The 15,893-nt window shown below is 49.6% G+C and overlaps 1 protein-coding gene across 1 annotated transcript; it reads right to left on the reverse strand.

The window, feature by feature from the left end:
* Positions 1-1,935: 1,935 nt before the first annotated feature.
* On the reverse strand, positions 1,936-10,840 carry NT5M (5',3'-nucleotidase, mitochondrial). Its single transcript, XM_065412640.1, has 5 exons — positions 10,559-10,840; positions 5,632-5,732; positions 4,878-4,938; positions 3,142-3,256; positions 1,936-2,093 (listed from the first exon to the last, which is right to left on the reverse strand). The coding sequence occupies exons 1-5, from the start codon at positions 10,838-10,840 to the stop codon at positions 1,936-1,938; spliced, it is 717 nt and encodes a 238-aa protein (XP_065268712.1).
* Between the last annotated feature and the right edge of the window lie 5,053 nt (positions 10,841-15,893).

Here is a 15,893-nt window from a genome sequence, read left to right on the forward strand (position 1 = left end):
GTGTTGGCAGGGCCCTCTGCTCTCTGGATGTCTGATGGAGGGAGGAGAGCTACCGACTAGCGCAGCCTTGAGCTTTTGGTTCTTCCAACTGCGATGGCAGGTTCTGTCCATTCTGCTGTGGAACTCCAATGCTGAGGCCCACCCAGGCTCTGGCTTTATCAATGCGTACGGTCACTGGGCCCTCTGAACTCTGCTGCTGGTCGATATTTCAGTGCCAAAGAGTACACTCGGGCACCCGGTGACGAACTGTGGCTACCGCAATGTCTTTTAGCGTAGCTCCTCCCCTCCCCCCACTCTTCCCAATGTGCGTAGGAAATAGCCTACACACCTCAAAGATTTAGACGCTGGCTGTTGTTCCAGCCCCTCGTCACCCCAAGAGGTATTGACATCTCCATTATACAAGCGGGGGCACAGGGAGGCAAAGTGATTTGCCTGTAACTAGAGAGGGGATCAGTGGAAGAGCCAGGACGAAAACCCATGAGTTCCTGGCTCCCCATCCTGTGCTCGGGCTGTTAACCGCACCTCTCGGGCTAGACCATGCCTATTTTATCCACCTCTCTCTTCTCAGCCCCATTAGCTTGCCCCATTCCGAATAGCCAGCCTCTGGGGAAAGGATTAATGGGATGGCAGAGCCACTTGTTGGTGCTTGGGCTGAACAATGATCCCTGATGTGCCGCACAGCTGCGAGAGGCCGGCCAGCCGTGTGACACGGACCATCTCAAGTCAAGGGGCTGCACTCTGGAGTTAACAGCTGTGATGGAGTACCCCAGCCATCCCAGGAGTTATGTCTTGAGTAGGGGAGAAGAGCCTCCAAAACCACTGTGGGGGGAGGGGAAGTGATAGCCCATGCTAATTAGGGGCTCCTCAATCTCTTATCTATTGCAGGGGCCCTGGAACAATTTTTATAGTGGTGGCCATTGAACTGAACTGTAAACCCTGTGTACAATGGAAACCACTTCAAGCCAGGGGGTGTGGCTTGTTCCACCACCTCTGATCTATGGGGGAAGTAAATGTTGGGCCAGAGCCGTTGCCTCACTTGTCTGGAATGAAGAAGCCCTAGGGAGAAGTTGTGAAAGCTCATCTCCACGGCTGCCATCCGAGCTCTTTCTAAAGACGGTGCTGCCGGGTAACAGCCAAAATCAGTTTGAGCCTCTCAGAGTAGCAGAGCTGATGCGGGTCCCCGATCGAAGTGGGGTTGCCCCAGTCCTCCAATCAGTAACGTGACCCTGATTTGCACCTGGTTTAACAATGCTCCCCCATGCACCCCTGCAAGGCAGTCCCGGCAGGCACATTCACAGCTGTGAGGAAAAGCAAACCCTGCTGCAGGAAGATGCTCCCCTTGGAGTGGTGACAGCAGGTGAGCCAAAGAATGAAGAAGAGCTGGGCTGGGGACTGAGGGAAGGGAAGACCGCTCCTCTGCGTCTGGATGGGTGGAGGAAGAAGGATTTTGACAGTCCTCTAGGGCAAACCCTAGGACAGTACTGACTGCTGATCCAGTGTTCCAACTCAATGTAGATGGGGGCGTATTTAAAAGTTAATCTGCACCACTAAGCAGGTCCAGGGGACACCGGGTAACAAGCGGAGAGGTGAGTCCATCGGAGACGCTACATTTGGGGTCACCAGTGGCTACAGACGCCAATACTAAGATGCCACTTAGATAAACAGAGCTGGGCGCAAAGGAGACACACGGTAGACAGGGCTTCCTGTAGTGGGATGGGCCCAGAATCCTTCTGTTGCTTCATGGCGGCCCAGTCACACATGGCCCAGTGGCCTCTAGCTTAATGAACACGATCCCCCTTTGGCCCTGTTCTCCCTGCCAGGGCCCCTCTCCTTACTCTGCCCAGCACGGTTGTCTGTCTGTGGGTTTCAGCCCGGAGCTGGACACCACAGAGCGCTCCCATTCAGCTAAGGGGGCAGCCTCAGGAGCCTGTCGCTTTAAATGGCCTGGCTGGGCGGTGGCCGTTTGCTGTCCAGGATCGCCCTCCAGTCCTCGGCCCACGAGTGGAGCCTCCTGCTGGGGGGCTGCAGCTGCAGGTGTTTATTGTGACAGGCTGTGAAGAGAACGTGCTCCCAGCTGGGGTTCGGCTCGGCTCCTGAAAGACAGGGAGAGCAAAGCAGCTCAGGGGAGGGGCCTCCTAGCACCATCATGACCCTGCAGGGGGCTCTGGGCCAGGTACTAGGTCCGTGTGCTGGTGTCGCACTTCCAGCAGCCTGCGATCTCATCAGAGATGAGCCCATATCCAAACACACCCCATCTAGCTCAGTACGGCCCTGGTCCTCCTTGCTGTGGTATCTTCACAACTCGCAGCCGCTAACGGACTTCATCCTCACAGCCCTGGGGGAGGTAGGGAAGTGCGATCCCCAGGTCATGGGCAGGGGAGTGGAGGCACAGGGAAGATTAGGGACTTCTCTGCACCGTAAATTAGTCTGCACCAGTAGGGTGTCAATTCTAGGGCGTATTAGTGTGTCCCGTGTGGATCCTGCTGGTGTGCACTAACAGTTCCCTAGTGCACAATAACGCCGTACTGTTTGAAATGGGACCACATCAATGTGCACTAGGGAACTGTTAGTGCGCACCAGCAGGGTCCGCATGGGCCAGTTAGTGCGTGACAGGCTAGTGTGCACTAGAATTGACACCTTGCAGGTGCAGACTAATGCACCATGTACACAACCTCTAAGTGACTTGCCCAAGGTCCTATAGGGAGCCTGAGGTTGAACCAAAAACTGAACCTAGGTCTCCTGAGTCTCAGCCCACTGTCCTTCTCACTAGACTTGCCCATCCACACCGTGGGGAGGCTCAGCTCTGAATCCGGATTTCCCTGCTAGACCCTCTCTCCACCCTGGGCTGACCCAGAACCAAACACCCCTGGGCTCTAAGAAAATGCCGATCCAATCTCTGGCAGGCATCAGCAATGCAAGGAGTTTTGGCAACTCTTGCTCAATAATAACAGCCCGAAAAAACATTACAGCCAACGTAGCTGGGAGCACAGCAGGTGCCCTCGAGCCCGACATGCATGAGGCATTCAGCATCAGCCAAAAAGTTCCATAAAGTAAACAAAACACACAGGCAGGGGAACAACCCCAATCTACCTGCCCCAGCAGTACCATACGGTTACCTTTACTGCGTCCAATCTCCCGTACCTGTTATATCTGGTCTATCGTCTATAAGCAGATCGCCAGAGATCACAGTTTTATCTCGCGTTAGGACAATCCGCTCCAGAAATTCTTGGCCAAAATGCTTCTCCACCCAGGCGTACTGGAAAGCAAGGGGGTGGCGCAGTTAGTGTGGCAGGTAGGGCAGGCTGGCTTCAGCTGCAGCATGGCCCCAGATCAGCTGAAAGGCAGCATCAAATACCAGCCACAGGGCGCTTGACGTTTGTTTGCTAGCGAAAGACAAAGGTAAGGAACAACAGGAGGCTCTGGGGGCAGGGGTGGGAAGACACCCTGCCAAGTACATTGTTAGAGTTTGGGACAAACCTCAGTGAAACTGCTGAGTGTAGCAGCCACCCTGGGTTTGGGATGAATGTAAGAAACAATAGAGGCCTCAAACCAAACCAAAGGCACTTGTCACTAGCTGTGAGGCCGCACAGGGAGCTGAGCTGGGTGAGTGGAGGGTTTTTCGCTGGGTATTATCTGGTGGACCATGGAGAGGTGTGCCTGTGTGGGAGAGAGAAGAACCAGCAAAGCAGAGAAAGAACGCAGCAAAGAAGCACCAGACACAGCTCCAGAGGCATTGGCTGCGTGGCCCTGAGAAAAAGCTAAGAGGAGAGCTTTTGAGCGGAGTTGCTGGCTAGAGAAAGGGGCTTGGAGCTGACAGCAAAGAAACTGTCTCCTGCTGTTTGATTCCTACTGTGTTATGGGGAACAGGACTTTGTACGTTCTTATAAACAAAGATACCTGACTCCAACATCGTCTCCTCCTGATAGAAACAACCTGCAGGGTTCCTAACTGTAGCTAACGGCTGGGGCCAAAAGGGGTAACAGTATTAATGGCCCAGAAAGGACACTGATTTCCCTCCAACTTGCATCCAACATGTCCCAGCTGTGGATCTCCTGTTTGTTCAGCTCGCTCTCCACTTGCTAACACCTGAGAAATGTCTCATGCTATAACCACCGATCGTTTCTGGGATTGTGATGAAAGGTCCCACGTGCTTATAATTACCATAGTGTCTGCCTGCCATAGCACCTTCCACCCGAGGAGTTCAGCACACTTCACAAACAGTAATTAGTTAAGGCCCCCAGTGCCTCCTGTGAGATAGGCAAGAATCCACCCCCATTTTGCAGATGGGCAAACTGAGGTCAGCTGACTTCCTTAAGGCAGCATAGCAAGTGAGGGGCAGAGCTAGGACTAGAACGCAGGCGTCCTGGTTCCCCAGACCTGGGCATTTGCCACAAGGCTATCCCTACTCTCATATGTGGTTACTGAAGATACCAAGGATTAGCCCTGCCAACCGGTCCTTGGGTAATTGCTTTCTACCTATCTAAATTTCCCCTGCAGTTTGAATTGGAGAGCATATACTTCACTTCCTGTCCCAAACTGTTACATAGCGTCACTGTGCTCTGTCAGACAGCTGCCATATTCCATCTCAGAGGTGGCTGCCTCCTAGAGGCGAACGAAGTGGTTCTGGTATATATAGCCTTTAGAGTGCTTTGGGATCACTTGGGAAGCACAAGACACAGGCGCTGACCTTGCAGTGTGATTGACCAGCTACTACTGAAGAGCTCTCCAGTGATTGGGGGTGGGGCTGGAGAAACACACTGGCCAGCAACAGATTGTATATTCCATGGGTGACACTTGTGCTTCGGGGCCCAGTCTGCCTGCCCCAGACCCAGGGCTAGCACACCCACTCCATTTCACAGAGCTCACTCATTGGTTACCTTCTCATAAGCGCAGTAACGGTACTTCTTGATCGGGCTTGTGCAGATGAACACGTCAGTGCTGCCGGGAAAAGAGAGAGAGCGAGAGTGGGGAAACGCACCAATTTAATTCCCTTTCTAGATCTAAAAGCACCCTAGGATCCAAGACGTACCCCTAAATAGTCTGGTCGCTGCTACACAGACACCAGGCCCTGACTGGAACTCGCTGCCATACACTGAATAGGGTTGCACGAAAAAGCATTTCTGGCGAGTGGGCATTGAGGTAACTAACACAGGCACACATCCAAGAGAGGGCACTAGGGAGGCAGACACCAGGAGGGCTCGGGTGCTACAGCTTGCTTAGCAAAATCTCTGCTGAAACTATGGCTCCTACTTTAGGAATAGGCAAAACCTGAGGTCAGGCAGGTCCCAGAGAGGCCTAGATATTAGAACTGGAAATCTCCATTCATATGGTGTTTATGCTCACTGACACGCAGCAAACCAAGACAGACTGTCTTGCCAAGTGCTTTGACAAATCTAATGGGGGGGGGGGTGCACGCGCGCATTTATTACTAACTGGAACAGCAGAGGGGGCTGTACATCAGATTAACAGCTGCACCTAACTACATGAGGGCTTTGCAACAGACCCTAGGATCACATTCATTTTCACCCATCGGAATCTGAACCACCAGATCTCCAGCGGCAGAAGCCTAGAGCACAAACGCCCTGCTGCACTTAGACCCCCTCCCATGAACAATTGTGAACGTGTACTCACTTTTCCAACTTAGCCATTTGCTTCACGGCTTCCACAGCCCCTGGGATTGGATCCAGCTCAATGAAGAAATTCTTTGACTCCCATATGCTGATTGCTTTCTCCTGCAAGGGCAAACATCCCAGTTACTGTACAGTCCATCCTGCTCCTCTCCTCCCTGCCCTGAGTTGCCATGTGCATTTTTTCCCTCTCACGACCCTTCCCCTGGAAAGAAGATGGTAGGTGTTCGAGAGGCTGGCTGGGTCTGACAGCAGGTGTGAGAGAGGGTCCTGAACCAAAACTTGAATTCTCCCAAACCCTGGATCTGACTCTCATGACGTAGGTCCATCTGAAGCAGATTAGCTTCCCAAATCTGCTGTACTACAGTGTTGTTCAGCACGGGGTGCTATGGGGACATTTTGTCTCCAGGAAAGAATCTAAGGTAGTAACCAAAAATAAATGCCCCAATTGGGGCAAGGTGCTATGGAAGGCAAGCTGCCCCTCTAACCTCAAGGGTCCCTCTAAAAAATACCAGTCAAGTGAGTTCCTGAGCAAGGCAAATTCAGCATGAGCCAGAGTCCCTGAGGGCAAGGGCTTGAGCACTTCGTTATAACACTGCCAGGGAAAAAAGGGAGGCCTGAGGAAGGCAACATGTATACAGACTGCCTGGAGCAGAATCCTGGGACAAGGGAGACCGGAGACCGGGAGCTGCCTGTAATTTACACCTTGTAGCTGGATCTAGAGAGCAGGGCATACTCTGTGCACCTGTAAGTCCTTGCACTGCCATAAATTGCTAGATTGTTAAGGAAAGCAGTCTTTTGGGGTCTCATGCTCAAAAACGAAAAGGTGGAAGGAGTGTGTGTCTGCACATCTAGCTTGTCTTTGCTGTGGGGTTGCTTCTTTCAGACCCCACAGCCAGCCCCCCTGGATCTGATCAACTATTCAGAGGAAGAGGTTTGCACCACACTGATTGAAGATCACAGAATCACATCTGTTCCCGAGCTACTGATCCAGGCAAGGGGCAAGAAACATGCGAGCCAGGCCTAAATTAAAGAAAAATCCCACTTCCCCTGATTAAAAATAACATTGTGATGGTCTGTGCATAGAGATCCCAGCTTGAGCACTGAGCTCTTTGGGCAATGGCAGCATACTCAGCCCCAGCCGGAGGAAGCAGTTGTGAAACTGTGTGGACACCCAACTGGACCAACCCAGAAGCAGCCTTGAAAGATTCTGAAGGTAGCTGTGCAATTAAGGATTTGTGAGGACACAGAGGGCCTTTGCTTCTTTGCTTTGGGCAGAATCAGAGGGGCAAAGGTAGCTTTAAGCCACTTTTGTGCTCTGGAGTACTTTGGGGTTGTCCAGGGGTGCCCGGTTCTCCATGTAAGCTAGAGCAGCCCTAAGGCTGCTCTCACACTCAACTTGCCCTGACCTATAGGCTGTGGGAAGCAGAGAATACTGCAGTGCATGCCAGCCACACCCCTGGTTTCATCCTCACTGATGACCATGAATCTATACAGTCGCAGAATTGTTTTGCCTGGATGTGGATCCTTTGGTGGAGGGGAGAAATGGGACATTCTGGAGGTCTCACCCATAAGCAATTGGCTTAACAGGACAGGAGCAAGAGAAGGTTGAGTTCTGCTTAAGGACTCGGTTGTGGCTTTGTCATGAACCCCAAGCACCAGGCTGTTCTGCTTCCCCTGGAGCAGATCAGAAGGCAAGGTGTGAACCTGGGAGTCACATTTTGCCTTCCAGATTCCCCTTTGCTCTCAGGGAGAAGTACCATGTGTCAAGCCTATACCTAGCTATCCTAGCCTGTGCATTGGGTGGTGGCAGAGCCAAGGGTTTGCCTCCTCACCACTCTGTCCACTCCCACCCTCTTGCATGGGGGATGTAACGGTCCGGCTTCCAGCACTGCTACCTGCGATCTAGGTCTCTGGTGCACGGGAGTACAGAGGAGCCTTAAGTCTTCTATACCCCCTTGCACAGTTGGGCCACAGTCTGGCCCTAAGCATTAATTGCTCAGTGCTGGAGAGCACCAAAGCAAAGTCCATCCACCTGTCAGATAAGTCATGCTGAATGTGGGAGGGCCGAATACACCTACTTAAAAGGGCGGGAGGGAGCAAAACAGAAATCCCATCACTCCGCTGCTCCAGGGGAGCTGAAGGGCAGCAGAAGACTCAAGTAGCACCAGTGGTTTGGAAACAATCCTTCTTACACATCTTAGTGCATGTTAAAAAAATAAAAAGTGAAGGCAACTCATAGGGCTGCAGTGCAGCCTGCCGAGAATCCCCCTGTCCATGTGAAAAGAGCAGTTACTGTAACAGGTTATTAAGCTAAAATAATGTACATCACAACTCAAACTACAGTGCATTATACCAGTGGGGGGGACATTTAAAAGCTATAAATCATCGTTCTACAGCTGACATCCGAGAAGACCGGCACCGGTTCAGCAAAGCATTTGCACACGTGCTTAACCTTTTCATGTGCTTAAGTGCTTTGCTGTACTGGGGATGCAGGAGCCGGCTCTGCTCCCAAAGTCAATAGGTGGTTTGCCACTATGTTCAATGGGAGCAGAGCAAAGCCTTTAGTGAGGAAAAACACCTGCCAGATCATCTCATGCCAGGTCAGGATTGTTCCTGTGCTCAGTGCTCTTCTGATCGGTCTAGGTTTAAAAGTCCAAGGGCTGGAGATTCTACCACTTCCCTGGGGAGACTTTTTCCTGGTTTAATAGAGCTTCCTGATCTTCACCCAACATTTTCCTTTTCTTATTTGATCTTATTTATCCCCAGGAACTGTATAGAATCACCCCTTCCCCCAGGAATTAACACCCTTCCAAACTCTGTAGGCTATCAGGCTATGGGCATTTAGCACTTTTACTCTTCCCTCCAAAGCTGATCCCCTCTCAGCTCTCTGATCACTTCGGTTGCTCTTCTCTGAGCTCCCTCCAATTTGTCAATATCGTTCTGTTGATGTGGTCCCAAATGGAGCGCAACATCCCGAGTGCTGTTGCCCAAATACCATACAGAAACAGCCTGACTCCCTTTCTCCAGTTTTAACTGGGCACTGTCTGGAACCCAGGAGGAAATCATGGCCCCACTGAAGTTTTACCAATAACGTCCAGGATTTCACCCCAAGAGTGTGTGGGTTTTAACAGGAGTGATGTCTGTTAATGTGATGGATACAATGAGATAACCCAACACCATGAACCATGAGATAACCATGAACACCCCATACACCCAAGTTCTTGGGAACACATGGTAGTGGACAACCATTGCTGAAATCTCAGAAGAAATCACACTATCATAAGAACATAAGAACAGCAACACTGGGTCAGACCAAAGGTCCATCTAGTTCTGTATCCTGACTCTGGCCATGCCACAGGCTTCAGAGGGAATGAACAGAACAGGGCAATTTCGAGTGATCCATCCCCCTGTTGTCCAGCCTCAGCTACTGGCATTTGGAGGTTTAGGGACACCCAGAGCATGGGGTTGTATCCCTGACCATCTTGGCTAATAGCCATTGAAGGACCTATCCTCCATGAACGTATCTAATTCTTTTTTCAACCCAGTTATGCTGTTGGCCTTCACAACACCCCCTGGCAATGAGTTCCACAGGTTGATGGTGCGTTGTGTGAAGAAGTACTTTCTTGTGTTTGTTTTAAACCTGCTGCCTGTTAATTTCATCGGATGACCCTTGGTTCTTGTGTTATGTGAAGCGGGTAAATAATTCCCTGTTCACTTTCTCCACACCATTCATGATTTTATAGACCTCTATCGATCATATCTGCCCCGGGTTGTCTCTTTGCTAAACTGAACAGTCCCAGTCTTTGTAATCTTTCATACGAAAGCTGTTCCATCCCCATTATTTTTGCTGCCCTTCTCTGCACCTTTTCCAATTCTAATATATCTTTTCTGAGATGTTTCATACACTTAGCATCAGCCTTCTCATAACAGAGGGGCTTCCCTGTATCCCACCAATTCCAGGTGGCTTTCCTTCCAGCTATACAGACCAGACACCACCCTCTGCAGCCCTGCTCTGTCCGCCTTTAAGGCAATGAGGGTTTCACCTGAGTAAGGACCATTTCGGGCCTACATTTGTTCACCACACTGTACCCATTTGTGCCATCAGAGACATGAAGCCTTTTCTTTGTTTCAAACACATTTTGTCACGTGCAAACGCGATCTCTGAATTAAACTGTCAACTCCCACGTGAGATTGTAAACTCTCTGGGGCAGAGCCCTAGTTTCTGCAGAACCAAATGCACGGATACTGGCTAAAGAACAATATAAAGAGAGTGTCCTGGCTTTAGGTTTTAACTGGTAAAAGTTTTAAACAACCCAACATCATTTTTCAGAAGGGTTTTAAGGTTGTTGTTTTAAATAAGCCCTGAAAGGAAATGATTTCAGCTATTTTGAAATGTCAGTTGCTTTGGTTTGCTTTCAACTAATCTGCTGCATCATGGTCAGAGTGTTGTTGCTGAGAAGCTAAACAATACAGCTAGAGATGAAGGCAACTGTTGAATGCAATGTTGCAGCATTTGCATTAAGCCATACAGCATGTTCTCAACTGGCAATTATAACTGGGGAGGAAAATCTGGACTATACTACTTTGGAATTTTGAAATAAATTGTTTGAATTGATCAAAATAGAAAGACAGCCTGCAGCAAGAATCTGCATTAAAATCCACTTAATTTCAGGAGGGAAAAAAATCAACACGGAAAACCCAATATATAAATTATTATTAATAATAATGATTTTAATTATTAATAATTCTTCTTATTATTGTAGCCTGTAGGAACCCCGACCAAGGATCAGGGCTCCACTATGTTAGATGATGCCCAGACAAATAAAGACAACAACCCCTGCCCAGGGGAGTTTACAGTCTGTGTGTCAGACAAATAATGAAGAATAACAATATAATGGGGGGCGGGGGGAGAGAATCCATTGACTCACACTCAGCTCAGGTGTCAGCTGGCCGTACTGCTCCGACACCCAGAAGCCCCTGCGATCCTCCAGGGCAATGTACGGCTTCTCTGGGAACCTGGCCCTGAACTTCTTTAAGAATCCGCCTTCGAAGTCCGCCAGCACCCCGTCCATGTCCACCAAGACGCGCAGGTGCCTGCACATGGCACTGCACGACCTGGCTCCCGAGCAGGGCGCCCTGCCCAGCCCCAGCGCTGTGAAGGGGCCGCAGTGCCGGGTGTGCAGGTGCAAAAAGCTGCTTAGTAAAATCATGGCTGAGCTGGGGAGGGGGGCGGATCAAGGGGATATCATGACGGGCATAGCTGAACCTGGGTCCCAAGCACCCCCCTCCCAGGCAAGCCGCGCGGCTCCATCTCCCGCCGCCCCAGCCGCCGCAATGCTACCGAGGGGAGCCCAAGCCACCCCCGGGCTCTAGCGGCGGATGATCCTGGCGCAGAATAAATTCCGCCCTCTGCGGCCAACAAGCGAGCCGGCGGCCGCTAAGAGGAGGGGCCGGGCTGCCCCTGCCTCCGCAGAGCGGGGCACATCTGGCCCGCTGCGGGGGGCACAGCTGGGGCAAGGGAGCGCAGCGCGGGGCACATCTGGCCCGGGGGGGGGGGCACAGCTGGGGCAAGGGAGCGCGCGTTGCAAAGAGCCCTTTGCTGCCCAGCCCCTCGCCCCGTCCCAAAGCAGCCGGGCTGGCAAGCAGCGAGCCTGGCTATTGCCCTTGGCCCTGCGGCAGCCTGCTACCCAACCCGGCAGTGTTAGCCCCAGTTCCTCTTCCCACTGACGGGCGCCGCCTTAAAGCGGCACCGGCCCAGGGGTGAGCCGGGACTCGGCGCTAGGGGAGCGTGCGGCTTTAAGGCAGCTCCTGGAGCAACCCCCGCTCCCTGCCCATATCGCATCTCTCAGCTCGCTCTGCGCCCCCCGCCCCCAGTGCAGAGCCCCTTCTCCGCGCCCCTCTGGGCTCAGCGGAGATCTCCCCCCCGGGCACGGCCCCTCGGGGGTCCTGCGCTCCGAAGAGTGGGGACAGCTCTGGAGAAGTAAGGCGAGGGGCCCCAGCGGGGAGAGTGTCTAGCCTCCATGCTGCCCCTGCCACCAAGTTGCCTTGTTCTCCAACCTGCCTCCTGCTCCCTCCCCTTGCCCTCTACTCACCCCTTCCTGCCTGGCCCCCCAGGGCAAGGCCCTGTTTTGCTTGGGCACGTGCATGTGTTGTGTGTTCAGTGGTTTCTCATCAGGGAATAGCTGTGTTAGTCTGCAGCCACAAAAACAACAAGGAGTCCGGTGGCACCTTAAAGACTAACATTTATTTGGGCATAAGCTTTCGTTGGGCTTATGCCCAAATAAATCTGTTCGTCTTTAAGGTGCCCCCGGACTCCTTGTTGTTTTAGTGGTCTCTCGGTAACCCAGGCAGTGATTTTTGGAAATAGAGCCTTCAAGTGAAAGGTCTGGTTGCTATCTTTAGCAAGCCCTAGTGACGCCTGGGGCTGGCCTCTTGTCAGACCCCACAAAGTAAACAGGGCTGGCGCTTAGTCAGTGTTTAGATGGGAGACCTCTAAAGAAAACCCCGAGGCGCAAAATGGGATCCCGACCTGAGCTTTCCCAAAGTCTGGGGATGTTTGGATCCAGGTTGATGGTCAGGCTCAAACCCTTTTCTTCAGCATTTTCTATACGATGCTTCTTGGTCTAATTACAGGTACCAAATCGCCTCACACCTCCAGATCGGTCTCTCATCTCCTGCCTTGCATGAGGGCACACCCAATGTAGCGCACTCGAAGGGGAATGTCAGGGTTAGATTTACCTGTGTCCTGTCCCTTTAAGGCTTGAAGGTCTGCTGAGCTGAGGGGATCAAAAGGGGACAGCTCTTGTTGCACCAGCAGAGCTGTGTGCGCTCTGGAAGGACTGAGCTGCAACGAGGCTTGTGCATGTAATACTGCTTAATAAAACTCCAATTTTAAAACTGCCCCTAGTCTGGGATTGTAGTATTTGGTGAGCACAAGCAGAAGAGGCTGAATTGCAATGGGCTGACCTCCCTGACAGAGGAACCTACCTAGAAGCTGCTGTACACTGTTCCAGGAAAAGCCGCCAGGGGAAATTTAATTGTTTGCAAGCCCTATGGCTGGGAGAGACTTGGAGCAGTGGTTTTCAACCTGTGGTCTGCGGATCACTGTTGGTCCCCACTCTATGTCTAAGGGGTCCGCGGAAGATTGTTGTTACCATAGAACTGTGGTTTTCAACCGGTGGTCCACGGACCACTGGGGCTCCGGTCTGCAGACTATGTCTAAGATTTCCAAGGGGTCTGCACCTCCATTTTAAATTGTTTAGGGGTCCGCAAATGAAAAAAGGTTGAAAACCATTGACTTAGAGGACCTACACATGGAGGTAGGAGGACGTTTATACCAGCTAAAGGATGAGCATTTAAGAGAAATCTGTGACTCTCTGGGCATTTCTGGGACAAATTGCAGTGAAACTGGAGCAAAAAGCCATTTTGCTTTAATCAAATATATAAGATGCCACTTAAATGGGCAGGAAGAGTTGGAAGATCAGGGATTGTCTACGTTGCTTGCATTAAAAGATAAGATTTTACACATTGCTACAGCAAAAGAGCAAACGGAAACTTCGCCAGAGTTCCACCAACTAACACAGTTACAACAGAATGATTTGAGCTTGTATCAATAGGCCTCTTGCATCCAGAGAGAAGCAAAGGAGGATAAGACTACATCTTAATCATAGTGGATCACGTCATGAGGTTTGTTCAAGCCTACCCTGCCACCGCTAACAAGCCAGGAAGGACTGTGGCAAACAAGATCTTCAGTGACTTAGTTTTAAAAGGAGTCATCATGACCTAGAGGCAGAGTTTGAAATAATTTATTCAGAAGGTTATAGAACTACTGTAATATTGAAACACCTTATACAACCCCAGGGTAGTGGGCAGGTAGAAAGGCTGAACCAAACTCTGCTGGCCACGTTGAGAACCTTGCCAGAGAAAAAAAAGTCAAACTGAAAGGATTCTCTTAGTAAGGTAATTTATGCCTATCACTTTACCAGAAATGAGGCTACAGGGGTCTTAGCATTCTATTAATTGTATGGATGATCACCATGTTTGCTCATTGACATCACGTTTGGTCTACCTATAAACTCTGAATCTGCGCCGGAGGACTAGAAAGATTATGTTGAGAAATGGAAACAACAGATGAAAGAATCTTATAAACTGGCATCAAAATGTTCAAAAAAATCTGCTGCTCATGGAAAGAATCATTATGATCATCAGAAAAGGCCTGGCACTGCCCCCTTGCCAGGTGACAGAGTACTTGTCAGGAATCTTTCAGAAAGAGGGGAAATTAAAATCCTGCTGGGAAGATAAAATTCATGTCGTTCTTGAAAGGAAAGGGGATAGTCTAGTCTATGAAGTAAACGCAGAAGATGGAAAAGGAGGTATTAGAGTTCTTCACTGTAATCTTTTACTTCCCTGTGGGCTTCTTACCCGTGGACATAACACCACCCTCTAAGCCACCACAGCAGAAGACACAGAGAATAAGGCAAACTAATGCAATAAGAGATCAAAATAAGGACAAGAATTTGGACTCCAATGATTCTGATAGTGAGAATGAAAATGAATCCCATTATATGACGGTACCTACCAGCTGCTGCCCATGGCACAGAGGCTGTGACTGCAGAGGCAGAAGCATTTTATCCATGTCGGGTAAATGAGAATGTTATTGATCCTGTCAATGTGAAAACTGCTGATGAGACTGATGTGACATTTCCACCAGCCACTGAAAGACGTGAAGCCCAAACCATACCTATGGACCCTGAAACAAGTAAGGCACAAGAAGACAGATCACCAGAACAATCCACTGACACATGAAGTTGTCCAACTAGAGAGAGAACTGCCCCACAGACACTGACATATGACTTAGCAATGTCTAAAACCAACTACTGGATTGGTGAATGCACCCTGGGGTTGTCCTCATGTTTGTCAGATGCCATTCCAAGTGCCTATTCCTATACCTTATCCTACATTCTACCCAAGGCTGATGCAATATTTGTAATAGTGACTTATGTTATGGCTATTGTTCTAAATTAAGTGTTTTATAGTTCTGGATAGTTTGTTATTATGTTAATTTAGTAGATGCTTTTCTAAATAGCTTGCCATGTGCCCAGTGACTTGGAGTTACATGGTTATCCCATTGATCATATAGGAACTGTTATTTCCATAAAATAGGAATATCTTTGGTAATTTAAGCTGTTCAGAACTGGCTGTTCTGTTGGATAGCAGACCTCCAATTGCTGCAGAAACTTTCTACTTAATGTGGAATAAACAGAAGAGAGATGCAGAAGTTTCCACCATAAGCACCTGAATTCATGAAAGAGGAGCGACCTAACACTCAGTTGAGAATGACAATTATGAGCTTAGAGAGACAAGGCGGGTGAGGTAGTATCTTTTATTGGACCAACTTCTGTTGGTAAGAGAGAGAAGCTTACACAAAGCTCTTCTGTGTGTAAACTCAAAAGCTTGTCTCTCACCAACAGAAGTTGATCCAATAAAAGATATTACCCACCTACCTTATCTCTCTGATATCCTGGGACCAACATGGCTATAACAACACTGCATACAGTGATGAACTTGTGGAACTCATGGACTACTGCTAATAAGTCAAATGAATGGGCTGTATGTTATATTTTGTAAATAGGAATGTTGGGATAACATTACAGGTATGAGTGGGGAGAGTAGCACTCAAAGGGGAATGTCAGGGTTAAATTTACCTGTGTCCTGTAAAGGATTGAAGGTCTGCTGAGGGGGTTGAAGAAGAAAAGCTGTGTATACTCCGGAAGAACTTAGCAGCAATGGGCCTTGTGCGAGCTGTTTGTTTGTTTTGATACTAAGTTTAATAAAATTCCAGTCTTAAAACTGTTCCTGGCCTGGGAGTGTAACATCAACACCTAATTGTCCTGAGCTTGTTTGTGCAGGGCTTACTCTCTACTGCAAATCTATCCTTTAATTTTGTTCCCTCTTACAATAACTAATCAAAAGTAATAAATACATCACATTATTACTATGTGTTTACAACTTTTGTCCCACTCACCACATGACTTACGGAGGCAGTCATTAACTACAAAAATAAAGCTTTTTTGTCCTTTTAAAATGTGTTAAATATAAATCGATATGTGTAGGGTACACTTGGCTGTATGGACTAAACAGATAGTCATACAGTTTTAAGGAGATGGGAATGCCCACTTTGTGGCTACTGTGAACACTACCATAAATCAGGTGGAGGGACAGAGGCTTAAACCGCATAGTTTCCATTGCTCTGGGTTATTGCAA

This window comes from Emys orbicularis, chromosome 10 (genome assembly GCF_028017835.1).
Source record: "Emys orbicularis isolate rEmyOrb1 chromosome 10, rEmyOrb1.hap1, whole genome shotgun sequence".
Lineage (NCBI taxonomy): Eukaryota > Metazoa > Chordata > Testudines > Emydidae > Emys > Emys orbicularis.

Coding starts and splice junctions, on each gene's coding strand:
- NT5M (XM_065412640.1), bottom strand. CDS start 10,840: ATGATTTTACTAAGCAGCTTTTTGCACCTGCACACCCGGCACTGCGGC. Junction 4,939..5,631: donor CAAATGGCTAAGTTGGAAAA/GTGAGTACACGT, acceptor TTTTCCCGGCAG/CACTGACGTGTTCATCTGCA. Junction 3,257..4,877: donor GTTACTGCGCTTATGAGAAG/GTAACCAATGAG, acceptor CTTGCTTTCCAG/TACGCCTGGGTGGAGAAGCA.